This window comes from Artemia franciscana, chromosome 12 (genome assembly GCF_032884065.1).
Source record: "Artemia franciscana chromosome 12, ASM3288406v1, whole genome shotgun sequence".
NCBI classification, from domain to species: domain Eukaryota; kingdom Metazoa; phylum Arthropoda; class Branchiopoda; order Anostraca; family Artemiidae; genus Artemia; species Artemia franciscana.
The window spans coordinates 28,560,613-28,586,897 of record NC_088874.1 but is presented as its reverse complement, the minus strand read 5'-3'; the positions used below and the strand labels follow the sequence as shown (position 1 = coordinate 28,586,897).

Below are 26,285 nucleotides of genomic sequence, written 5' to 3'. Positions count from 1 at the left end.
ATAACAAAAATGACGACAACTAACTTCATGACGTCAGTCAACACACAAACATGACGCCACCTGCCAGACAACTTATTTATATATATATATGACGTATGATGTCGACTTATCTATCAACAAATGAACTGACATCATTTTCATACAATTCTAATCTCCCTCATATATATATATATATATATATATATATATATATATATATATATATATATATATATCTCCCCCTTTTTTTAATGTGTTTGTGCTGTTGCATTGGTGATTTCTCTTTTCGTATATATATATATATATATATATATATATATATATATATATATAGTTACACATTTACCTTCAAAAGGCTACAAAACCAATTGATCCTAGAAATAAATGCATTTTTCATAAAAAGATAGTTTTTTATTTATCAGCAGTGCGTACAGAGACTAGATGGCAAAAAACAAAAAATATAAAGAAATGAAATTTCTTCAATCAGGAAGAAGCCAGCTAGCTTACTGACACACTATTGGAAATTCGTAACAAAATGAAAAAAAAGCTCTTCTTAAAACAAATAGGAATGACAAGATCTAAGCTTCGTCTTGGTCGATTTCGCCTTCTTCTCCGAAATCAGCTTCGTCATCGGCAGTGGCTTCCTGGTACTGTTGGTACTCGGAAACTAAATCGTTCATGTTGGATTCGGCCTCAGTAAATTCCATCTCGTCCATACCCTCACCTACAATTTTTACTCCTTTTTAATACCACAAAATAAACGCACAGAAGGATAAAAAAAGACAACAAAAACCAACAGGTAAAACGAAATATGTTTTACAACTAAATTTGGTTTAGTTTGTAATAACATACGAAAATACACGTAATGGGGATTTCAACCAACACAAGGTGTCAATATCCATGCAAAGAAATTTTTCTGAAATATCATTCTGACACCCCCCTATCTTCAGTAAAGATTGGACCTGTATTCCCTTACTGAGCATCGTTAGGATTCGTAAGAGAAAGGTCCTGAACACCCAAGCGCGTATCCCGGATTTTTGTACACTCAGTTTGTAAAGTTGGGGGAGGGGGATTCAAACCGATGGTCCCCATGGATACGACCTTGCAAATACTATACTCTTAACTTAATTGTTTATAAACAACAAACGCACCAGACAAGCGGTCTGCTTGACACTGAATGTGCAATAAATTGCTAAGTTTTCAGGTGACAAGCAAACCTATGTCTATTCCACTTGCAATCTGCAATTTTTATTGAGCCATTTTAGAAACCGATCCAATTCACACAATAGCAGAGGTTGGGGTACAGGGTACACAGGCCGAAGGTTAACCCAAAAAGATCAACTTAAATAACATTTTAGTTAAGAAAGAGATATTAATTCGTAGACAAAGCTATAAAAGATGTCAAGCTCTCAATTTCTAGACATATTACAGGATCACTCAAGGCTTTATACTGAAAATAATTAAAAAAAGTACCAGCCAGGCGTATCAAATGTCAAAAGTACCTTAAATACGAATTTTCAATGAAATAAATAGAAAAACAAAAAAAGTAACAGCCCACCCTTGCACTTTTTATTAACTGACAATTGATTATTTTGTCCCTTATACAATCTACGCTTTCAGTAAGTAAGATGAACATGATTGAACACAGGGATGATTCTTCATATATTAGTCTGGATACTTGTATGATATACCCTCTGCCGCCAAAGTTGCTCATGCATTGAAGCATTGCGAACAAGTTTCTTTCGGATTAGCATGAGAAAAGACTAAGAGAAGTGACAGAATAGATGGGAAAAATAAAATTTGGACTATATATTTGCACATTAGGGAGTGGGGATAAAGTATTTGGACAGTGTGAAGTCAGAAAACAATCCTTACTTCATAATATCAGAATGGTTGTAGCTAATATATTTTGCATGCAGACCTGATGCACTTTACCCCACCCCCTCTAATGTGCAAATATATAGCCGAAGTTCGTTTATAAAGTATTACATATTTTTTCATCATACTCAGATATATTTTATCAGGATTAACCGAACTTCACTTCTTGAGCGGTAGTGGATGTATCATTAAAGTCTGAATTAAATGTGAACAAAAAACTTGTTCCCCCCCCCTCCCAAGAAGGAGACCTTGACATTAAATGGAATGCCGAATTTTGAATAGTCACTCACCAATCTGGATTTACAGTGTGAAAATTTTAACCTGATAAAGTCAAATCTACAAAGAAAAAATATTATTGCACATAATTATGACAATATTTACAACTGAGATAAACTTAATATTTACGAAAAAGCAATAATTTTTGCACTGATAAACACGTTTTTTATCCATTCAAAGCAGTTTTTCCTTTTCCTGAAAAAATTTGTTTGCTAGAGACAGATCCCAACGGTTTACATTTGCTTGTCGAATAATAATACAAAAAACTTAAAATATTCAGGTTTCAGTGCTTGAGTACACATTGGGACCCGTGCTTCAAACAAAATTGGTTCACATATTAACTATCTAAAGAAATACTACAACCAAACAAGAAACAGATAAAAAATAAAGCGATAGCCAGGCAATTTTCTGAACATTGTTTTAGTGATATTTTCTTCTTTCAACTGGTTCGTGTTGGAAGAATGACACTAATAGTTGTAAACTACGACACGTTTATCGGAGACTCCAGTTTCTACAGCGGATTTTAAACTCAGAGCAAGAAAAACGTTAAAAACTGAAATTATCTTTTACTCCTTAAAACAACACTAAAACAAATACCCCACCTTCCAGTAGTGGTCGAATGTACCATCATCTCCCATACATTACGTTTATATGAAACAAACTCACAGCTTATTTATTTTAAAACATTAAAAGAAAAGGCAAAAATAAAACGCAGGAGCAACACTTCTTCACAAATTATCAGAAAAAAAAAAACAAGGAGAAAATCTCTTAAATCACGATTGTTATTTACATTTTCTTGGCACAAATGCAATGCAATAGCTAAAAATTAGCCCAAAACGATGCATACAAAAAACAAGATTCAACTGGCGGGAAACATCAAGACAGAGGACGAACATCTGCACAACGGACGCAACGACTCCTATACCACCTTAGGGTAAAATCAAACAATGCCTACCACAGACTTAACGCCTAGCGGCAGGAAATTGAAGCACCATTGAACACTTAAATTATTTTTCTCAATACAGAAATACCTTCCCCACTGAATCAAAAATAATATGGTAATTGGAGGACTTCAGTTACTCAACATATTTTTTTTAAACTAATTGCCTTACTAAGCAGCAAAATCTGGAACACATTTCAGAATATAGATCATGTTTAGCTTGCGATATCAGGAAATTCACTCATAATAACACAAAAGGCTATGACCAGGAGCATTTCATGAAAATGGAAGAAGAGGGAATGGCAAGGCTTTCCCTATTTTTTCTTTGAATATAAAAAAGCAAGTATTTTCCGACCGTCTAGAGAAGATCTTAGTTTTTCTTTCAACTTTTCAAAATGAAAATGCCAAAAATCTATTTTAGAAGTATAGGGGTGCGGTTAGAGCAATTATCCCCTTCCACATTTCCCATAAAGAAAAGATAAACACCTGTTTGAGACAAAAAATAAATAAATAAAAAAAAAATAAAACGCCAGAAACTTGCATGATTTTTATTATTTTTTTTTCAATATACAAATCTCGAGAAAATATATGATAATAAAAACAAATTTTTAAGCCACGACAGACGAAAAACAATGAAACCGTTTAATCAAACGTTTAGAAACTTCAGGGTATTTTTGTTTATTAAAGGAAAACTTAATAAAAGGAAGAATGAACTTACCAGTGTACCAATGAAGGAAAGCCTTTCGCCTGAACATAGCGGAGAATTGCTCAGATATTCTCTTGAAAAGCTCTTGAATGGCAGTTGAGTTACCAATAAACGTAGCTGACATTTTTAAACCACGGGGTGGAATATCGCATACAGCTGTTTTGACATTACTTGGAATCCATTCGACGAAATATGAGGAGTTTTTGCTTTGAATGTTCAACATCTGTTCGTCAACTTCTTTCATAGACATACGACCACGGAAAATGGCTGCAACAGTCAAGTAGCGACCATGTCGGGGGTCACAAGCAGCCATCATATTCTTGGCATCAAACATTTGCTGAGTAAGTTCAGGAACAGATAAAGCACGATATTGTTGCGATCCTCGTGCGGTGAGGGGAGCAAAGCCAGGCATGAAAAAGTGAAGACGAGGGAAAGGGACCATGTTAACAGCAAGTTTTCGGAGATCTGCATTAAGCTGGCCAGGGAATCGTAGACAGGTGGTGACACCGGACATAGTTAGAGATACCAAATGATTTAAGTCACCGTATGTAGGTGTGGTCAGTTTTAAGGTACGGAAGCAAATATCATATAGGGCTTCGTTATCAATACAGAACGTTTCATCGGTGTTTTCTACGAGCTGATGAACTGACAAGGTGGCATTGTATGGCTCGACAACAGTGTCTGAAACTTTAGGCGAAGGGACAACAGAAAAGGTGTTCATAATCCTATCAGGGTATTCTTCACGAATTTTCGATATCAAAAGTGTACCCATACCAGAGCCAGTTCCACCCCCTAAGCTATGTGTAAGCTGGAATCCCTGAAGACAATCACAGCTTTCAGATTCTTTTCTGACAACATCCAAGACAGAGTCGACTAGTTCAGCTCCTTCTGTATAATGACCTTTGGCCCAATTGTTACCAGCACCAGACTGTCCAAAGACAAAGTTGTCTGGTCGAAAGATACCTCCATAAGGTCCTGATCTGACGGAGTCCATTGTACCAGGTTCTAAATCGACCAAGATAGCTCTAGGAACGTACTTGCCGCCTCCAGCTTCATTATAATAAACATTCACCCTTTCAAGTTGCAGATCTGATTCGCCTTTGTAAACACCATTAGGCTGGATGCCATGTTCATCAGAAATTATTTCCCAGAACTAGAAAAGAACGACTGTCACAATTCTTCAAGTTAAAGTAAAATTCGGACTGTACATAACCTAAAAATATTTAATAGAAACAATTCAATAGCGCATTTGACACTATTTCAATTCGAAATTATCTCATGCACTCTCGTAGGAATCTGCACATGCAATGAAAACAGCAGAATATGAACACGGAAACAAAACATTGGTAAGAATATAACTTTACCGTCTTTGCTTTGAAAGCAATACGTCCACCCATCCCTTAGTTTCAGAAGTTTCGAAAAAAATCAAAACAATACCATAGCATAAACTATTTAGGCCTGGGTTCGACCCATTAGGACTCGAATTTGACAACACAGAAATAAGTCAGCATATCTCAAATAAAAGTGCCATCAGATGATGATTTTTTTTTATTGAGAGATTAAACCTTTACAAGTATTTCACTGCCAAAGGTCTACAAACTAACACTACAAAGAAAAAAAAAACTAGAATAAATGAAGCTAAGAAATGCTTCAATCAGGTATAAATATCAATATTAACATCAAACCACTCTTCTAATTGAATACAAAAATCGAAATCCTCATAATATACATGAGATACATACTGGGGATCAGTGCTGCAACAAGTACATTCCAAATTTTTACTTAAGTATCAAGTAATAAGTACTTTCCAAATTCTTACTTAAGTATCAAATATCAAGTACTTGCCAAAATTGTACTTAAGTATTACGTCAAGTATTTATTCTATATATATATATATATATATATATATATATATATATGATATCAAGCCCATGCTACCTTTTTTTAATCAAGTGCTAATCATAATATAATTTTTTTTCGTCAAAAACAAATACCTTATTTCACATCCAAAAATAGGGCATGGAGCTATACCTGAGTTTACTCTAAATCTAAAGGGTGATGTTTTCTTGTACATTGCCAAAGCACACACACACAAAATATTCATGTCAAAGGTAAAGTATTTGAAAAATAAGTACATTAAAAGTATCTTAATTAATTAATATTTCGTAATCTTACTGAAGTATCAAGTAATGAAAATTTTTACTTAAGTAGTACTTCAAGTAAGTGACAGCACTGCTGGGGATGTATTTATGCGTAATTTTGTCCTGATCTACAAGCAGGACTATATTATGGCGCATGTATAACTATAACAGGACAATTATTAAATTTAGAAATGGCACAGAGACAGGGACGTCAATTGGAAGGAGGGGTGAGGTGTACTTGGACCACCTTCATAATCCGAAATTTTTGGTCACTTAAATCGAACTACAAACACATCTTTTTGTATTCCCCCCCCGGATAATTTTTGTATACAGAGCTCAAACCCATACACCCATTCTTAAAGCCACTTGACTTTTGACCGACAAGAATTAGTAACTTTTATGGAAACCTTAAGTTGCTGAAGTCCAGGCAAGTAGCCTTTAGAAAGCTACAGTGCAAGACATTCACTCCTAGATCTGTCCTAATCTAGATTTAGGACAGGTCTACATATTTCCACAGAAACTTCGAAGCCTTAAGGTAGATACGTTGCTGTGCATGTCCAAAATTCCTTTTCTTTGCTTGGATCTAATTAGCTTTGTGAATCAACATTTTTCAGTCTCGTGCAAGCTTTGATGGTAATAGCTCAAGTTAGATTAAATTAGGATACAAACTTCAAAAATGGGTTAAACACCTATCCTAGCCTATCACCACCAAACCGTGAATAAAACTGTAAAGTTGACTGGCAACACTGCCTAAATCCCCCCCCCCACACACAAAAGAGGTATTTCGGACATTCACGGTAACACATAAATTCCTTTTGGAACAAGCAATTTTATGATAATCCAGCAGCTGTAACTTAAATGGACAAAATACTTCAAATCACTGGATTCACGAGTCTCAAGTCTATCTAGTCACCAAGCCAGAATTATGATATTACTTGAAATTTTTCTTGGGAAAGACTCCAAACTTGATTAAAAAATAAGAACAAAAGTCGACACTTTTTAACCAATTATGGAAGTATTTTTAATAGTTGATAAAGTTGAACATCTGCTTTGGAAATAATATCAAAATTCTTTTTTTGTTCCTATATGAAAACCTCGGGAGAGCAGAAAAATTGCATGGTAAAATCGCAAAGGAACAAATGTAGAAAAGGAAAAAAAAAGCTTGAAAACTTCTATTTGGGACTGTAGATCGATCCATGTTGCTCAACAAATGCTTTTCAAAAATTATTTAAAGGAGTAAATTATTCAAAATTCTAGAGCCCTTTTTAAGAGGAAAGAGATTGGATGGCAAGCTGCCCTTCTCTCAAGCACATTCGAACAAACATCATTTTTATACAATCCAAATAAGGGGGATAATGCCAGATTTGACTCTCACTCAATTGGACTATCTGTCAATTGGACTTTTATAACACACATATTTTTAAAGGTCAGAACCCTCTAAATGGAGAGGGAGTTGAGGTAGGTACTTCAAAACAACTTCCTGAGACATACTTTAGCCTGTAAACCCATCCCTGAAAGTTTCATTTTCCTAACCTAAACCCTTTCTGAGATAGCAAAAAGTCAACTAACTAGAATTTTACTGTTACTTTTTTTCTGCCTTCAGTACTGAAAATACAATTCCTGTTATTTGAGTAGAATTCTGAGCCATATCAATGTTTTTTTCTTCTTCAAAATTTAGGAAATGTATTTGCATATATCTCCAAATTCAGTGCCAACGTGTTAAAAGCCAACCACCCCTGGACTAGTGTTATTTTATAACGTTTGTAGTTGCAGTGTATTTAAACTTTTTATACTCTGTCTTTTCTGTTTTTTTTTTGACAGGTAATAAATTAATATTAATATCTCTAAAACCTTATAAATTGGAATTGAGCAAATCTGTGATGCTTAAAACAATTTTGGTGTACTTCATTCAAGCAGAAGATCTATTTTGCAAGGTTTTACTTTTATAACACACATAATTTTAAAGGTCAAAACCCTCTAAAAGGAGAGGGAGTGGAGGTAGGTACTTCAAAACACCTTCCTGAGACATACTTTAGCCTGTAGACCCATCCCTGAAAGCTTCATTTTCCTAACCTAACCCCTTTCCAAGATAGCGAGAAGTTACTAATCTGGAATTTTACCATAATTTTGGCACTCAGAAAATGTAGTATTATTTTGTTGAAAACAACTGACAACTCATACTTTAACTGAAAATTCGTCATTTTCAAATGACGCTCAACAAATGAAAGAGAGCTCAAAAATTAGCAGTAGAAGCAATTATTATATTCATTGAGAACTATAAAAGGCATCGAGTGGTATTTTTATTTTATTGCTAAGTCAATTATATGAACTGCAACAAATTTACTGGAAATATTTTCAGCTTCACAACTTTGCTAAATCCCAATTTAAGCCTATGAGGTTTGAAAGATATGCAATATATTTCTTGAAATTTAAGATAAAACCTTAGGACCATGCTTTTGTGCTAAGATCTTAGATAGGTTATAAGATCTCACATCTTTCTGCAAAGATTTGTTCTTTTTGGCCCTGGACTGATTCTTGGAAGTTTCATTTTCCTAGCCTAGCCCCTTTCAAAGATATCAAAACTATTCTAGAATTTTACAGGGCTACAGGCTTGATAATTACCAAAATATCCTTGCCCCTCGCCTGCATTTTTATCAATCAGCACCACTATTGAAACCTATCAGGGTCATCATAGGAAAGAGCTTACGTTATCTTTTATAACTGCTATCCAAACTTACTTTTAAAAAGATATTTTTAGGATCAACAAGAGCCTATCCTAGGCAAGCTGGTATGGTACCATCAAGCCCAATGAAGCTAAAAGTCGATTCAGGCCATCGAAAAGCGCCTCATTTATGTTAAAAGGTAAATAAATACCTTGGCTCCAATCTGATTGCCACATTGTCCCACTTGAACATGAACGATTTCCCTCATCTTTCAAATAATAAATATCGACTTGAACAACAGCTTTCCTAGATGACTGATTTCAAACTAAAACGATAGTTGACGGTTACTTTGAATTCAAAAACCGGACCACGCCCGGCTAGCATCATTTTATTCTAACGTGATTGGTTAATTTATTTTCAAATCAGCCAATAGTACTTGAACTTCAGCGCCATCTCTCATGTGTGGCTGTATTATATTATCGTCATATTCATTATTCAAATTTAGAAAAACATGGAAAATAGAAAGGGAAAATCAGCACTGATTTCGGGAATTACTGGCCAGGTCAGGTTTTTGACCTGGTAAAGGTTGTGTGTTGTAAATAAATCATGTTGAATGTCTCTATAATTTTTGAGGGATCTGGTTCGAATCACTTAAACATAAGAAAATTTATTTAAGCCTCAAAAGTGAAATGCATAAGGAAATTTTGAGATTTCTCGGGAACGTGGTCCCAGAAGCTCCCATGTGTATGTATGTTATTAATGAATGACAAAAAAGGAAGATAATTTGGTCTGTAGAATAATTTCGCTTGATAGTGGCATAGTCTTTGCCTGAAGGCTAAGCTATACTGAAGTTTCATAAGTGGCAGATGTATTCTAGGCTAAATCCAAGTTCAATATCATCATTTCCAGTTAATAGTATTAAAATGGCAAAAGTAAAAGTTATAATTCCCATGTTCTAATGCAGACAAGCATAGTATTTTGGGTAAAATTCTAGTTGAGAAGTTTATATATTTGAAAGAATTTATGTAAGGTAAATAAAACTTTAGGAATGCTTTTAGAGCCTAAACTACGTCATAGGAAGTTCTTTTGAATTATTTATCTTTGTCCCTACTCCTTTTCACTCCAAAGGGCAAATTTTCTAACACAATAATGAGATAGGGTAGCTGAAAAATTAACATAGGCTAGCTCTACATTCAAAATTTTCTTCCTAATCTAACTATAATACTCATTTGGTTTCATTACCCCATCTTCCACTTAATTTGCAAATGTATACACTGAATTCTCCATAAGTCACTCTCCTTCAAATTAATTTTAAAAACTTCTAAACAAGAAGTTTTTTTAAAGTAAAGTGAAGGCCATATTAAACTTATCAGCAGAAATAGAAATCTATAATAATGGAATGGAAAATTATATTATAATATAATAGTATATAAAAATCTATAAATAAAAAATCTCTGGATAGGGTAGGCTGCTTAACAAGTTTCAACTGATGACCTCCTCATCTCAAGTTAGGACCACCAGTGGGAAATAATGCTGGGAGTGTATTAGCCTTCATTAACTTATAGGTCAAAATGGCATCACCTCTATTTCTCCTATATACAAGAGTAAACAAACAAAAATCACTGCAAACCCAAGTTTGGCTATTGCCCCTTCCCTAACAGAAAAGTATAAAGCCTATTGCATCATTGGTGCTTTACTAAAAAACAATTATATTACAAATATTTTCCTTTGTACTGGTTATAACATTGAAATAAAATGAAAATTATAGGGAAATAAAATCTTAGACTGATGAGCTTTCAGCAAATAATATCATTATATATCAAATATTCAGTTTAATTCTATTAGTACTTTTCAAGATACATATAGTTTTCACTACAAACAAGAGTTTGACTGCACGGCCTGTTTCCCTAAAAATATAAAATAATAAAAATATATAATAAAAAATATGTAAGAATATAAAATAAAATATATATAAAACATAAAAATATAAAATATAAAAATAAATAATAAAAAATAATAATAAAAATAAAAATATTTAAAAATCCAAAGCTTACTACATATTTGGTGCTTTAATAAAACAAGTTATACTACAAATGTTTTCAACATTAAAAATAAAATGAAAAATTACAGTGAAATAAACTCTTGAGCTGGTGAGCTTACACCAATTAATTTCATTAAATGTCAAACATTCAGTTTTATTATATTAGTTCTTCCCAATACTATTCAAGACACATATTGTTTTCAGTAAAGCACCAATGATGCAATCCACTTAGCCATTCTGGCTAAAGGGTTGGCATGCTGGTTTGAGAATTCTTTGTCCAAAGGGCATGGGTTCAATCCCTTTCATAGCTAGTTATTAGATTCTGGATGGGCATCAGTGGCTTGTCTCATCCTGAATATAAAGTGTAACAGTTCAAATTGAAGAAATAAAATGACTGTTTCAAAGGACAGTAGTAATGTAAAAAAAAGTACTCAAAAGAATATTTAATGTTAAAACTTAGTTTAATGCTACAATGCTATGAATACGTTAATCTATGGCCCAATTTGCAAAACACATTTGTCTTGGTTTTGACTGACTAAAATGATGTAAGAGTTTATCTAAATCAATTTCCCTTTCCTCATGAATATGAGCCAGTGCAATCCCGTTCAATCAGTCTTCTGTCATGGTTGACCTAACTTAAGTTTTTATCTTCAGTAAAGAAAAACTCCACTCGATCAAGGCAGCTGAGACCAGTAACATAGCAAATATCTGCAATGAAATTGCTATGTTTTGAAGGAAATTTCTATTACACTTTGGCAAAGCAATTTCACAACTTTGTGGAAGATTCTTGGGATTGCTGATTTCCAATGTTTCCGCCAAAGTCCAATCTTTGTGGATACCTCTAATGATGAAGCAGAAATGTCCTCATAATAGATATTGGCAGTTTCCAACACTTCTTCAACTGTGTGATTAGAAAAGTTAGATGGGACTATTTCCTCCAAGTGTGAAACCTCGCTTACCTGGAACTAAATCTGGTGTTCAACTCAGAAGTAAATAACTAGTCACTTTTCATCCATCAAAACTCACGATGGCATGATCACTAACTGAGTGAGCACTGAACACCAAATAAAGCACTAGTACACTAGCGTTGCCACTGAAGAAGTAGGAGGTGCAGGTGAATGACCTTGGCTAGCCAGACAGTTAATGACCTTGGTCAGGTGCTCGGATTCCTCTCATGTTTGGCAACCAAATAGAACACATTTCCCATTTTACGAAGGGGGCTATAGCCCCTCTCTGGATCCGCAAGCAGAAGGATAGGCTCAGGCAAGTGGCCTACAGATTCTTTAATTATCTTTCATTTTTATCCAATATCTGGTATTTTTGTGTAATTTGCCTATTTTTTGTATTTGTGTCCTACTCCTAAAGATACCCCCTCCAAGGTAAAATCCTGCACAACATGCCTTGTTATAGTTGTAGACTTTTATTAATATCGAAACAATCCCAAACAAATCAATTCAGGTTGTATATTGAGTATTCAAAAAGTTATAAATGAGCAAACATTAAATAAAAAACAAGTTTTTTCTAAAGGAAGAAGAGTGAAGATGGACGCCTAAACAAATGAAGAGATTTTTATAATTAAAAAAAAAAACTTAGCAAAAACGTTATTCTTTTTTGAAGAATAGAAATATAAAGACCCTTATAATGTTTTTACAGTAGATAAATAATTATTTAGGATGTTTTTCTTGCAGATGTTTGACTTGCAGATAATTACTGTACACAAACTAAATAAAGATTATACCCCAACTTTTCTCATGGATGGAGGAAAGGAAGTTTTCTTTACTAAGCAAACGAAAAAAAAAATGTCTTAAAGAACCAAAGTCATTGGCTCCAAAACTCCAAAATATCAAAACATCTTCATAGGGCTAAATTTTTGGCTGTAGATGCAATACCATACTGAAAGCTTAATTTTTAGCTCCAAAATTTCACTACCTGCCTATAACATAAACTACTCTGCATATAAAAATAAAACGATACAATCCTTTATAAGGTTTTGATGAAGTGGTTTTGAAGTTCAAAACTTAAGTTGTTTGGAATTAGTTTTGAAGTTAAATAAAATCCAGGTCAAATAAAAGTTTTTTAGCCTATGGTCTGTAAAAGGTAGAATAAACCATAATTAAGGTAAAAGTCCTATTTTCCAAAGTCAAGACATCATTAGCCTTTTATACAATCTTCTAAACCGTGGATATAAGAAAGGAGTAGAGATAATAGTTTGAAAATGGTTTCCAGGGAATAATTTGAGCTCTGGATTTATTCCTGATAGTTTCATTTGCCTGATAGCAAAAACCTACCGAATGTAGAAATGCAAAACAGTCTATGATTTGATCAGCTAAAATCACTCCACTAATCAGAAAAGAGTTGACATTCTTACAAACATTCAGTAACGCAAACATGATTGGCTTACTTAGAGAATTTTAAATGACTTTTGCTTTGACATTAGTAATATGACATGATTATCTTTCATACTGTGGTACAGTTGAGTTTTAGACAAAGAATAATAAAATATAGGCAAAGGTTTAAAAAGAACCTCAGAACACGCAGATATATTTACTGAATGTGAAAGAGTTAACATGTCCAAAGATATTTAAAGCCTTTGTTGTATTTCCCTTCTTTTTAGAAGTTGGGTGCAAAATATGTTGCATGAAGCCTCTCAGAAATTGAATTTTCACTTTGGTGCAGGCATGGGAACAAGCTGATGCTAAAACCTTAATGTGTGTCTTTGCGAGCTATTTCCCTAGAGTATTTTCATCAGTTTGGCTCAGCAGTCCAAAGGAGGTGCTATATTTTTGGTCAAGGGGTTATGGCTACGCTGATTATGATCTGTTGTTGTGAAGAGGTTGTGCTGGTTTGTAGTTTGTCTTCCAGCGATGGATTATTCCGGAATTATTCCAGAGTCATTTGCCGTTTTCATCTTCGACGGATGTACCAGTTGTTTTACTCCTAATTGATTTTAGGAGCTGATACATCATCTTGGTGTCGGATCTGGAGGTAATGGCTTCTATCTCTTCGGCGATTTTCTCCCAGTACTGGTTCTTATCGTTCTTAGCCGACTGGTGGCATTCTCTGCTTAGGAGCTCGAACAGCTCCAATTTTTTGTCTGAAATCTGCTGCTTGCGCTCAACCAGCTGGACTGTGTGCGTGGAAACCCATTTTTTGGATAGTCTTTTATGGTATCCTATTATAGCTTTATTCCTTAAAGTCTTCATAATTTTGGATAAATTACGTTAAAATAGCGACAACATTAAATGCATTTTGTTTTCAGTAAAGTGCATAGTATCTTCTGATTTATATCAAGGGGGAAGGGGACAATGAGGAAATGCACATAAATTTACTGTGAAAATTTTTAAAGAACCCTCTTTATAGCAGCACATCATATGCAAAGCAAGGGTATTATAGCGAAACTCTATTTTATTAAGCCAGCCCATCATGGAAAATAACCTAATGGTCCAAATTAGTCAGTGGTTATGGTCATCATGATCATAAAAAATCTACTTCGAAGTATTAATTCAGACCAAGGGCGTAATGTGCTATGGGGCACAGCTGCCCCCTCCAGATCTCGGATTGTCCCCCCCCCTACCCCAAGATGATATTTAGTTTCGTCAAAAATCCTGTCAGATTTCTTATGGATCTCTTTGCATTTATGGTACTATATGGCTCATTTTCACTGTCACTTTCATTTCATATGGGAAAATTTCGTCCACCTTTGCCCCCCCCCCAGGACTTTGACGAAATTAAGACACTGATTGAGACCCAAAGGTAGATGGTATTTTCCAAGTAGATATAAGTATAAATTAAAATAAAATCATTTAGGAATTGAAAAGTCTCCCAAGTTTGCGCAGTTTACGGTTCCCTTTTCCTTCTTTTTATATAAGTCTTTTATCATATAGGATGGCTCCTATCTTGCTGAATTGTTATTATCCAAAGGCTATGAAGTGCATGGCATCCTTCGAAGATCATCTTCATTTAATACTGGAAGGATAGAACATCTGTATGCCAATAAAGCCGCTCATACAGGTGGCTCAATGAAGTTGCACTATGGTGACCTGACAGATAGCTCCTGTCTTGTTAAAATTATATCAGAAGTAAAGCCAGATGAGATTTATAATTTAGGTGCACAGTCACATGTTAAGGTTTGTGACATTTTTTTTCTTTTTTTTTACACTTTTGTTTGGCTTTGTCTATTTAGGGTATGGACTTCGGCAGGGGGGGGGGGGCAGGTGAGAAACCATCTAGTTCTAAGGCTATGGGCAAAATAATACTGACGGCTAATTCTAATAAAAATTCGCAGTTTTTCGGGTTTAAATGATGTAAAATCTGAAAAATGTAATTTTTCCAGATTTTTTTTTTTACCAAGATAAAATGGGGAAGGTAATTTTCAAACTCTATGTGTCAATGTTTCCAATTCGATTGGTATCCCTGGAAATTTTTAATTCATGTTAGGTTTCTAACTCATTGCTATGTATTTATTTATTTCGAATTATGCTGAACAAAAAACTATCTCAAAATTTTGATCAGACGACTTTAGGAAAAAGTCGCGTGGGAGGGGCCTAGTTGCTCTCCAATTTTTTTGGTCAGTTAAAAAGAGCACGAGAGCTTTTCATTTCCGTTAGAATAAGCCCTCTCTCGACGTTCTAGGCCCACTGGGCCGACACGATCACACTTGGGGAAAAAGACCAAATAAACACTCATTCGTGATTTTTTCTTCTGACAAAACTCCATATTTTTATAGATATGACCTTGAAACCGCTACAGTTGGGTACAGTTTTTTCGATGCACTGAATCTGATAGTGTGATTTTCATTAAAATTTTATCACTTCAAGGGGGTGTTTCCCCCTTTTTTCGAAAATCAGACGAATTTTCCCAGGCTCGTAGCTTTTGACGGGTAAGACTAAACTTAATGACACTTATATATTGAATCAACATAATAAGCCAATTCTTTTGATATATCTACTCTCATAAGAATTTCATTTTTTTTTTAGTTTCGGTTACTATTGAGCCAGGTCGCTCCTTGCTTACAGTACATTACACGAAATGTTTGATTACCCATCAGAATCCAAACAGAGATTATTGAAATATTGGTCGTTCTTTGTGCGTTGCCAAAAGTATTGTATTCATAAAACTTCATAGTTTCATGAAATGTAATTGAACAAATAGAAATGGTTTTTGTGGCACTTGGTATTAACCAAGTGACATATAGCGATCGCAAATTCTGTCGGTCTGTCCCAGTTTTGCTACTTTAGGCGCCTCCAGGTAAGCTAGGACGTTGAAATTGGCAGACGTATCAGGAACCAGACCAGATTAAATTAGAAATTGTCATTTCCCCGATTTGACCATCTGGGGGGAAGATCGGGGGGACGGTTAAATCGGACAAAGTAGAAAAAAGGGGGTATTTTTAACTTACGAACGGGTGATCGGATCTTAATGAAATTAGGTGTTGAGAAAGATATCATGTTTCAGAGTTCTTTTGTTAAATTCCGACCGGATCAAGTGGCATTGGGGGGAGTTGGGGTGGGGAAACCTAAAATCTTGGAAAACGCTTAAAGTGAGGGATCGGATGAAATTTGGTGGGAAAAATAAGCACAACTCCTAGATACGTGACTGACATAACCGGAACGGATCCACTCTCTTTGGGGGAGTTGGGGGGAGGGTTAATTTTGAAAAATTAGAAAAATGAGGTATTTTCAACTTATGAAGGAGTGATCGGATCTTATTGAAATATGATGTTTCGAAGGATATCGTGCCTCAGAGCTCTTATTTTAAATCCTGACCGTATCTGGTGACATTTGGGGGAGTTGGGGGGTGCCTAAAATCTTGGAAAACGCTTAGAGCCGAGGGATCAGGATGAAACTTGGTGGGAAAAATAATCACAAGTCCTAGATACGTGATTTACATAACCGGAACGGATCCACTCTCTTTGGGGGAGCTGAAGGGGGAGGGTTAATTCTGAAAAATTAGAAAAAATGGGGTATTTTTATCTTACGAAGGAATAATCAGATCTTAATGAAATTTTGATGTTTGGAAGGAAATCGTGTCTCAGAGCTCCTATTTTAAATCCCGACCGTATCTGGTGACATTGGAGGGAGTTGGGGGGAATCTACAATTTTGGAAAACGCTTAGAGAGGATGGATCGGGATGAAACTTGGTGGGAAAAATAAGCACAGGTCCTAGATACGTGATTGACATAACCGGAACGGATCCGCTCTCTTTGGGGGAGTTGGAGGGGGGAAGGGCTAATTCCAAAACATTAAAAGAAAAATGAGGTATTTTTAACTTACGAAGAAATGATCGGATCTTTATGAAATTTCATATTTAGAAGGACCTCATAACTTAGATCTTTTATTTTAAATCCCGACCGGATCCAGTGTCATTTGGGGAGGGGGGACCGGAAGTCTTGGAAAACGCTTAAAGCGGAGAGATCAGGATGAAAATTAGTGGGGAAGAATAAGCAGAAGTCCAAGATAGTGACTAACATAATTGGACCGTATCCGCTCTCTTTGGTGGAGTTGGAGGGTGGGAGCTATTCGGAAAAATTAGAAAAAATGAGCCATTTGTTACTTACCAACGGGTGATCGGATCTTAATGAAATTTGATATTTAGAAGGATCTCGTGTTCTAGAAATCTCATTTTAAATCCCGACCAGATCCAGTGACATTGGGGGGAGTTGGAGGGGGAAACCAGAAATCTTGGAAACCGGAATTCTTGGAAAACGCTTAGAGTGGACTTATCAGGATGAGACTTGATGGGAAGAATAAGCACAAGTTATAGATACGTGATTGAAGTAATTGGAACGGATCCGTTCTCTTTGGGGGAGCTGCGGGTTGTTAATTTGGAAAAATTAGAAAAATTGAAATATTTTTAACTTAAGAACAGATGACCCGATTTTAATGAAATTTGATATTTAGAAGGAACTCATGTCTCAGAGCTCTTGTTTCAAATTCCGACCAGATCTGTTGAGATTGGGGGGAGTTGGAGGGGGAATATGTAATTCTTGGAAAACGCTTATAAATGTCGTAGATTCGTGATTGACGTAACCGGACTAGATCCACTCTCTTTGGGGGAGTTAGGGGGTGGGATTCAGTGGTTTCGCGAATTTGGTGCTTCTGGACGTGCTAGGATGATGAAAATTGGTATGTGTGTCAGGGAGCTGCACAAATGGACTTGATAAAATCGTTTTCTCTGATTCTACCATTTGGGGGACTGAAGGGAGAGGAAAAATTAGACAAATTGAGGTATTTTTTAACTTACGAGTGGGTGATCTTAATGGATTTGGTATTTAGAAGGACCTCGTGACTCAGAGCTCTTATTTTTTAATCCCGACCGGCATTAAGCCTCTGATTATTCCTTTTAAATCAATCTACTGATTCTTAAAATTTTGCTAGAGCTCATGTTATATGAGCTTTCGGCTCCTCCGACCTTGTCACAAGTGCCATATGAGCTCTTAGCTCTTGTTCAACTAAAGTAAGGAGTAAGTTTAAAACTTAAAACAAATATAAATTACTCTGTGTATAAGGGGGACTGTCCTTTCTCAACACCTTGGTCATTAAACAAGATGTCTCTTAGTGGTTTGAAAAACATTTTTTTCCAATTGCAAATTGTCTTTAAAAATTTTGAAAAGAGCCAAACTTCCCAGTAAAGAGTATGAAGCTAAGGAAGAGACAGACCCCCTCATACAAAGAATAACCTGTTCAAACAAGTTTCAAATCTGTTTGAAACTTCAAATCTTTTCTTATTGTTTTCCAAATCATAAACCAGGTCTAACCAGCATATAATTTGAGATACCGGCCCTTAAATCCCTGGTTAATTGCTTCTAAAATGTGTAAGTCAATAATTGTACGTTGATTAGTACTATCCTACGTTTAAATCTGCAATTTCAATTTTGGATAAAAATTTCAATATACCTAGAAAATTGACTATGAATAGTAATTTTGATGAAAATTGCTTGTTAATATCACTAACAAAGAATTTAGGTTGGATGAAAAGGAGTTTTTTTGTTTTTATGGATGAAAATTCTGTGAGACTTTTGATCTTCCACGTAACTGAAGCCATCACAATCTCTACAATAGGGTTTTTTTATCGATAAATACATTAAATACATTCTCAACAGAAAATAAGAACGCTGTACTTCTCAGTGCAGGCCTATTTGGAGATAAAATTTTTGCTGATTATATACTTTTTCTAGTCTTCTTTAATCTTTTAGGACAGAAAGTATGACCTTTGTACCTCAGAGCACAACAAATTAATACTTTATACAAGAAAACGCAATCCAAGAGCAATTTTCCTGTTGTAAACAACAGACGTCACTCAGAACAGCAAAGAAACCAAACAGTACGTAGTAACGAACTGTGAGTAAGGAGCAACTGTGTTCAATAGTAACCGAAACTCTAAAAAACTAAATTTTAATATCAGTAGATGTATCCAAATAATCAGCTTATTATGCTGATTCCAAATATATACGATTCATTAGGTTTAGTATTATCAACCAAAAGTTACGATCCAAAGAAAATTTGCTTGATTTTCGACATGGGGGAAAATACCCCCTAAAGTTCAAATAATATTAATGAAAAAGATATCGTCATATTCAGCGTACCAGAGAACCATTGAGCATAAGTTTCAAGCTGTTATATACAAGAATGTGGAATTTTGCTATTTTTGCCAGAAGACAGATCACACATGCGTTTTTTTCCCAGGGGTTATTTTGTTGAAATAATGGTCCTAGAAAATCGGGAGGGTGCATTCGAACGAAAATTAAAAGTTCTAGTATCCTTTTTAAGTGACCAAAAGATTGGATAGCAACTAGGCCCCTCCCACTCCCATTTTTTTCCAAAGTTATCTGGTAAATATTTTGAGAGACCTCTTTTGTTCAGTATATTTGAAAGACCAAATAACTATGTCTTCAGGTACAAAATAATCTCCCACAGTCCGTGGGGAGAGGCCTGTAAGTTTTGAAACTTGCGCAGTGTTACGTTCATTATTTGTTATTGGGAAGTATACAGACATTTTTTTTTTTTTTTTTTTGAAAGGGTTGGACTTGGGTGGATACTTGGGTGGTATTTCTTGGGTGGATTTCTCTAGGGAGTATCTTCCATGGGGAGAAAAATTTCCAGAAGGTGAATTTTTCAGGGAAAATCTTAAACTGGGAGAATTTGAATCACTATACAAAATTCTTTAGAATTGTCTTACATAACAAAAACAAGCATACAGAAAGTTCCATGAACAAAATTAGTTTCACGAGAAAAAAAAATCACTACACAACTTTCATGAAGAGCATTTCATGAAATTTCATCAATATGCAAAAATTTTCAGGAACAAAAATCAGCACGCAACACGTTCCACAAACATCAATAAGCACGCGGCATGTTCTATGAACAAAATCAGTTTCACGAAGTGAAAAATCAATGTTCAAATTTCATGAAGAAAAAATGAACCTGCAAGAAGTTTCACGAACAAAAATCAGCAGGCAACAAATTCCATGAACAAAAAAACGACAAAGTTTCAACGACGAAATTACAAGTTTCACGAAGAGAAAAATCAACATGCAACAAGTTTCAAAAACAAAAATCAGAACGCAGCAAGTTCCACGAATAAAAATAAGCATACAAGAAGTTCCATGAACAAACTCAGTTCCAAGAAACACTAATGGGGATTTTTTATTAAGTTTAAATGATCGATTCTAGTGTAAACGAATATTTTTGTATTTAAGTGCTCGAAAAAATGTAATATGTGTCACAATCCTTACTAAAGGGTGCCTTTTGTCAGCCATTGAGTGCCACGGCCTTGGAATTGTCATGGGACATCGCAATCTAGCAATGAAATGGCAATTTTCCCATGTTCAAATAAAAACAGTGGTCATTTTTTTGTTTATAAATAAATTTTGAATGTAAATCTTGAAAAAAACGTATGGAGTGACAATATCTACTAGAAAGGTGTCATTGGGGGGGGGGTTACATTGTCCCAAGCTAGGGTCAGTTGCTAGGAGTCGTCAGAAGAAACGCTAATGGGGATTTTTTCGTTAAGTTTCGACGATCAATTCCAGTGTAAACGAATATTTTTGCATGAAAATGTTCAAAGAATGCTGTGTATAAAAAAGCCTCTATTAGAAAGAAAAATGCGCTGATAGCAGCCTGCAATATTATCGAATAATACTCTCTAAACATTACTCAACAAGCAGGTGTAATTCAAATATAACCAAACTCAAGTAATCGATTTTCCCCTTAGCACCTCAATCACTGCAGTGACAGGAAACACATCATCAATAGCTTAATCATTCTAGTAAGCGGGACATGCGAATTCTCCACGCGTGGAATTGGTCGTACAATCTATTTGCTGAATCATAATATTAGAAAGAGATTGCTAGTTCAGCTGTCTAGGGCGCAGTTCCATTAGATGGACAGGGTACTTTTGAATCCTAATGGGGAAAAAAAATCATTGAAAAATAAAGGTTAGACTCCCCGAGAAAAACACCTTAAAAGAAAAAGAAATCCCGAAGAAAAATCGCTTAAAGTATTAAGTAACACCGATGTGTGAACCATCATTACGAAACATCCCATGTGTGCGCTGTCATTACGTAACACACACGTGTGCACCGTCATTACGTAACACCCAAGTGTGTGTCCTCAGTTACAAATGATGACTTTCCCGCGGAGCCGTGTAATCCAGCATGTCACCCAATATTGCGTCATTCCCAGTAATTCTAAGTCACGTAAGGTTACATCACCCTCAATAAATCTAGCAAGGCACGCAAGATTGCGTCACATCCGACGTGCGTGCCGTTATTATGCAGCACCGACGTGTGTGCCTCCCTCAGTTACAACCAGGACTTCCCCACGGGCTCTGAAGAAACAAGTCACGTTAGAATGTGTCGTCCTTAATACTGGTAAACATTCCCTATTATATTAGAACTAGAGAAATCCTGAAAAAACAACTTGAAGAAAAATGTGTTAGAAAAACGTCTTGAGATGTCGTGAATCGCTTTGAAAAACGTCTGGAGGAAAAATGAGTTAACAAACATCTTGAAATGCCTTTAGAAACCCCTTGCAGAAACAGGTCTTAATACCCCCCCCCTCCGCTTGACTACTGGACTCTAACACGTCCTATTATATAACACCCCAAACCCTATTACTTACCATTCAAAGAAATCCTGGCGGTAAAGAAGCCCTGAAGCTATTTCAAAGAACAATCTTAGAAATTCTGAAGTTAACAAGCCCTGATCCTCACAGGTTTTTTTAAGGAAACTAATAGGTAAAACCAAAGGAAACCTTTATTTAGCGGGCTTCCTGAAGGTTTGTCCCGCACCCTTAGGTTTTTTTAAGAAACGAGCGCTTTCATCTCTTAGAAAACCTTTCCTATAACGTAACATGCACCTGCGTCTTGAGGGTCTCACCGTTCAGCTTAAGGCATTAAAGGGAGAAAGGAGTAGTGGGTATGGGTGTGCTAAAATAGATTGACCCCTCACTACTGTCAACCAATCACATTATCTTTATATTGACAAGAGTGAAACAGGCTTTTTTCAAATTCATATAGTTATGTTTCTTGCGACCCTGAAAAATCAAAATCTTCCAAGACTAAAAATGAAAGCAGAGGGTGGGTCCTGTGGTGGCGCAGTGGATTTGACCTTAGCTTGGTAATACGGGACCCAGAGATCGAATCACGCTGCAGGAATGCACTGCAGGGCCGACGCAGGGACCTTAGTAGTCAAGAAGCGTCGTTAATTCTTAAATAATAAAAAAGAAAGCAGAGGGTGGTCAGACAGAGAAAGCCATCCTCAAACAGTAACAAAATGTATCACCACTGCTTAATGCTTTCATTTGTAGTCTCCGAAAATTCTTCGGGATTTCTTTTTCTTTTAAGGTGTTTTTCTCGGGGAGTCTAACCTTTATTTTTCAATGATTTTTTTTCCCCATTAGGATTCAAAAGTACCCTGTCCATCCAATGGAACTGCGCCCTAGACAGCTGAACTAGCAATCTCTTTCTAATATTATGATTCAGCAAATAGATTGTACGACCAATTCCACGCGTGGAGAATTCGCATGTCCCGCTTACTAGAATGATTAAGCTATTGATGATGTGTTTCCTGTCACTGCAGTGATTGAGGTGCTAAGGGGAAAATCGATTACTTGAGTTTGGTTATATTTGAATTACACCTGCTTGTTGAGTAATGTTTAGAGAGTATTATTCGATAATATTGCAGGCTGCTATCAGCGCATTTTTCTTTCTAATAGAGGCTTTTTTATACACAGCATTCTTTGAACATTTTCATGCAAAAATATTCGTTTACACTGGAATTGATCGTCGAAACTTAACGAAAAAATCCCCATTAGCGTTTCTTCTGACGACTCCTAGCAACTGACCCTAGCTTGGGACAATGTAACCCCCCCCCCCAATGACACCTTTCTAGTAGATATTGTCACTCCATACGTTTTTTTCAAGATTTACATTCAAAATTTATTTATAAACAAAAAAATGACCTCTGTTTTTATTTGAACATGGGAAAATTGCCATTTCATTGCTAGATTGCGATGTCCCATGACAATTCCAAGGCCGTGGCACTCAATGGCTGACAAAAGGCACCCTTTAGCAAGGATTGTGACACATATTACATTTTTTCGAGCACTTAAATACAAAAATATTCGTTTACACTAGAATCGATCATTTAAACTTAATAAAAAATCCCCATTAGTGTTTCTTGGAACTGAGTTTGTTCATGGAACTTTTTGTATGCTTATTTTTATTCGTGGAACTTGCTGCGTTCTGATTTTTGTTTTTGAAACTTGTTGCATGTTGATTTTTCTCTTCGTGAAACTTGTAATTTCGTCGTTGAAACTTTGTCGTTTTTTTTGTTCATGGAATTTGTTGCCTGCTGATTTTTGTTCGTGAAACTTCTTGCAGGTTCATTTTTTCTTCATGAAATTTGAACATTGATTTTTCACTTCGTGAAACTGATTTTGTTCATAGAACATGCCGCGTGCTTATTGATGTTTGTGGAACGTGTTGCGTGCTGATTTTTGTTCCTGAAAATTTTTGCATATTGATGAAATTTCATGAAATGCTCTTCATGAAAGTTGTGTAGTGATTTTTTTTCTCGTGAAACTAATTTTGTTCATGGAACTTTCTGTATGCTTGTTTTTGTTCTTGGGAAATTGTTGTGAGCTGATTTTGTTCGCCAAGCTTGTTTTATGTTTATTTTTCTTTTCGCGAAACTTGTTGCATATTGATTTTTCTCTTCGTGAAACTTGTGCATTGATTTTTATCATTGTGAAAATGATTTTGTGCATGAAACTTGTCGCTTGCTGATCTTTTTTCGTGGAACTTGTGGCACGCTGGTTTTTGTTCGTGAACTTGTTGCATAAACTTGTAAAATGTTTTTTCTTCTTGTGATACTGATTTTGTTCATGCAGTTTGTTGCCTGCTGTTTTTTTTTCATGGAACTTTTTGCGGGCTGATTTTATATTCGTGAAACTTGTTGCACGTTGATTTTTCATTTCGTGAAAGTTGTACATAGATTTTGTCCCCTCGTGAAACTGATTTTTCTCTTCGTGAAACTTGTTCGTTGATTTTTATCATCGTGAAAATGATATTGTATATGAAACTTTTCACGTGCTGATTTCTGTTCGTGAAGTTGTTGCATATTGATTTTTCTCTTCGTGAAACTTATACATTGATTTTCTTCTTGTGAAACCGATTTTGTTCATGGAACTTGTTGCGTGCTGATTGCTTTTTCATGGAACTTGCTGTCTTCTGATTTTGTTCGTGGAACTTGCTGCGTGCGGATTTTTGGGTCATCTAGCCTGACCTACCATGTATAGGTTATGTATAAGCTGCGCCACGCATAGTACACTCCCCCAAACCTAGCCTAACCTACCACAAGCTCCATGAACAAAATCAATTTCACGAGGAGAAAAAGTCAATGTACAAGTCTCATGAAAAAAAAAATCAATATGCAACAAGTTTCACGAACTAAAATCTGCATGCGACAGGTTTCACAAATAAAAATCAGGACTCAACAAGTTCCATGATTAAACTAAGTTTCACGAGGAGAAAAAATCGGTACACTATTTTCATGAAGAGAAGACTCAGCATGCGACAAGTTTCACAAACAAAAATCAGCGTGAAGCAAGTTCTCTGAACAAAAATCAGCACGCAACAAGTTTTATGAATAAAATCAGTTTCACGAGGAGGAAAAATCAACATGCAATTAGGTTCGCGAACAAAAAATCAACACATACTAAGTTCCATTTACAAAATCAGATTCAAAAGGAGAAAAAATTAATGCACAATTATCGCGAAAAGAAATGTCAACATACAACAAGTTTCGCGAACTAAGACATATTCATAATGATAAAAATCAATGCACAAGTTTCACGAAAAAAATGAACATGCAACTTCTTTCACGAACAAAAATCAGCACGCAACAGGTTCCACAAACAGTGATCAACCCGCAACAAGTTCCATGAACAAAATCAGTTTCACAAAGGAGAAAATCAATGCACAAGTTTCATGAAGAGAAAAATGAGCATGCAACATGTTTCACGAAGAAAAATCAGAACACAGCAAGTTTCGCGAACAATAATCAATATGCAACAAGTTCCCCGAGCAGCATCAGTTTCACGAGGTTAAAAATTCATGTAGAAGTTTCACGAAGAAAAAACTGGACATGCAAGAAGTTTCTCGAACAAAAATCAGAATGCTACAAGTTCCATGAACAAAGACATATTCATGGGGAAAAAAAATTAATTTACAAGTTTCAAGGAGGAAAAATTAACATGCAACTTGTTTGACGGACAACAATCAGCACGCAATAGGTTCCACGAACAATAATCGACCTGCAAAAAGTTCCATAAACAAATTCAGTTTCACGAGGAGAAAAATCGACGTACATGGTTCACAAAGAGAAAAATCGACATGCGAAAAAGTTTCACGAACAAACCAGCACGCAACGAGTTACACGAACAAGAATCAACATGCAACAAGTTCCATGAGCAAAATTAGTTTCACGAGGAGAAAAATCAATGTACAAGTTTCACAAAGAAAAAATCAACATGCAACAAGTTTCACGAGCAAAAATCAGCACGCTGCAAGTTCTATAAAGAAAAATCGGCACGCAACAACTTCTATGGGCACAATCAGTTTCACCTGGAGAAAAATTGTTATCCAAGATTCACTAAGAGAAAAGTCGACATGCAACAAGTTTCACGAACAAAAAATCAGCGCTGAATAAGTTCCATGAAAAAAATTGAGCACACCACAATTTGAAATAAAAACATTGGTCATTTTTAGTATATAAATTTATTTTTGAGGGTAAAAGCTTGAAACGTCTTCTCCTGCTGTTAACTCTCCAGTTAGCCTGGACAGCACCACTAGCATCGAGGTTGTCAAAGACTTCACCTACCTGGGCTCCGTAATTTCTTCAAATGCTCACTTCTCCCCGAGCTGCCGGCAAGATTATCTAAAGCGTCTTCTGTCATGGGTGGACTGAACCATCACCTCTGGCGAAAACCAAATATCAGTCGCACAACGAAACTGCGGATCTTCAACGCTCTAGTCGGTTCTGTGATGCTTTACGGAGCTGAGACATGGCAAGCATCAGCTGCAACCCTCAAGAAAATAGCCGTATTTCATGCAAAGAGCCTGAGGAGGATTGAGGGCCTACGATGGTCTGACTTCGTCA

At 35.7% G+C, this 26,285-nt stretch overlaps 2 protein-coding genes across 2 annotated transcripts in view; one reads left to right on the top strand and one right to left on the bottom strand.

Moving 5' to 3' along the window:
• Positions 1–368: 368 nt before the first annotated feature.
• On the bottom strand, positions 369–8,950 carry LOC136033951 (tubulin beta chain-like). Its single transcript, XM_065714975.1, has 3 exons — positions 8,795–8,950; positions 3,792–4,932; positions 369–703 (listed from the first exon to the last, which is right to left on the bottom strand). Exons 1-3 carry the CDS (start codon positions 8,849–8,851, stop codon positions 558–560), a joined length of 1,344 nt encoding a protein of 447 aa, XP_065571047.1. The 5' UTR covers positions 8,852–8,950; the 3' UTR covers positions 369–557.
• A 108-nt stretch (positions 8,951–9,058) lies between these two features.
• LOC136033952 (GDP-mannose 4,6 dehydratase-like) overlaps positions 9,059–26,285 on the top strand; it is a 54,019-nt gene continuing 36,792 nt past the window's right edge. Inside the window, exons 1-2 of the mRNA XM_065714976.1 lie at positions 9,059–9,145; positions 14,509–14,751. Of these exons, the coding sequence (XP_065571048.1) occupies positions 9,095–9,145; positions 14,509–14,751 (294 nt within the window). The 5' untranslated portion in view covers positions 9,059–9,094. The remainder of the gene's footprint in view (positions 9,146–14,508; positions 14,752–26,285) is intronic.